Source organism: Kickxella alabastrina (assembly GCF_025024165.1).
Source record: "Kickxella alabastrina strain RSA 675 chromosome Unknown BX661scaffold_62, whole genome shotgun sequence".
In the NCBI taxonomy this organism is placed as follows: domain Eukaryota; kingdom Fungi; phylum Kickxellomycota; class Kickxellomycetes; order Kickxellales; family Kickxellaceae; genus Kickxella; species Kickxella alabastrina.
The window spans coordinates 21,282-22,714 of NW_026251533.1; the positions used below are offsets into that span (position 1 = coordinate 21,282).

Genomic DNA, 1,433 nt, shown 5'->3' on the forward strand with positions numbered 1-1,433 from the left:
TTTAATGTCAGGTTTGTTTTTGCTTTGTACAATGGCATACACATGATTTTATACATCAACGCTTGCCTTCAAATTTATGTTTCGACAAAAAACCAATTTTTTGGGGAAATAATTGGGCGAATAATAAAATACAATTGCGTTTTTTCCATCTCCAAGCTTTTCTGCTTCTATTATTGTTTTCAAGTAAATTAATATTTATATTATTGTAGTAACTACATACATTAAACATGCCTACACTTGAAGAACCGCGCCTTGCTTATTTGTACCTATGTGGAATAACATTTGTGCAACTCACTTCAACCACTTCTAATGTTTTGGACAATAAATTTATAAACAAGGTTGCTGCTCTCATTAATAAAAATGCCACAGATATGACCTGCGCGCTTGTTAAACAGAAGGGCACAACGGCTGCACCTAAAGCTGTAGTGTGGTGTTACATGAACAAAGAGACGGAAAACGAATTCAAGAAAGTAAAGGACGGCGAGTACCGGTTTTATCAACACAAGGTTTTTAATGTCGACTCAGAGTCGCTTTCAAGCTCATATTATGTCAACAGCCGTCGCAAAGCTAATGTTAGAAAAATTATTATATGATAGAATAAAGTAGCGTGTGCTTTTTTTGTTACTAGTCAACTCCATTTACATTAATATTTATGCTGAATAATCTTTTTGGGTCTAACCTAATTTTAAATGTATTTGTAAATGACAAAATCCAAGGGAATCGCGCAAAACAAGCATCAGTGTCCGTAAACAAGATTATAGACAAACAGGACGACTGGTACAAGAGACAGTGCGACCTACAGATTGAACAGGAAATGAGGGGATCCTTGACGCCTGAAAAACACCGATTGTTGATGAGAACTCCAATCTCAACAAACAATCCCGAATACCAAATCTGCGACAAGATGAAAATGACGGCCTGCCAAAGTGGCCACGGACAAACAAAAATGAGGACGGCAGATATGCACACTACCTATCTGGCCATGATTGACACTCTAGCTGGCAGATTGAGTCCTCAGATTTAAAAATTCTACTAACACCCTGGCGAACACTTCCACCGCCAGGCAATTAGACCCAGGTCTGGAGAATTCCCAACCTTGCCACCCTTAGAATAGTTTTTGTTATAGGGACATGTAGCCAGGTCTGCAATAGAGCCCATGATAGGCAAGGTGGCGCAATGAACAGTCAGTTTTAATCACTAACTTTATGTTTTTTACTTGTTTTATATTTGGCACAATGCATCTATTTTTCTCTCCCAACTCCACGTGATCTAGTTAAATTTGCAATAGGGTTCGCAAATTAAAGCGTTAAATGGATGGGGCAGTCACTTTTTTAAGCGCGGGAGAAATTGTATTTTTGACATAGAATTTAAAAAGAGGGCAATTATGACATTATCCCTTCCATAAATATATAAACTACAATTGCTCCAGAATA

At 37.5% G+C, this 1,433-nt stretch overlaps 1 protein-coding gene across 1 annotated transcript; it reads left to right on the forward strand.

The window, feature by feature from the left end:
- Positions 1–530: 530 nt before the first annotated feature.
- On the forward strand, positions 531–1,072 carry BX661DRAFT_88454 (uncharacterized protein). Its single transcript, XM_051539555.1, has one exon. It carries the CDS (start codon positions 653–655, stop codon positions 1,022–1,024), a length of 372 nt encoding a protein of 123 aa, XP_051388521.1. The 5' UTR covers positions 531–652; the 3' UTR covers positions 1,025–1,072.
- Positions 1,073–1,433: the final 361 nt, after the last annotated feature.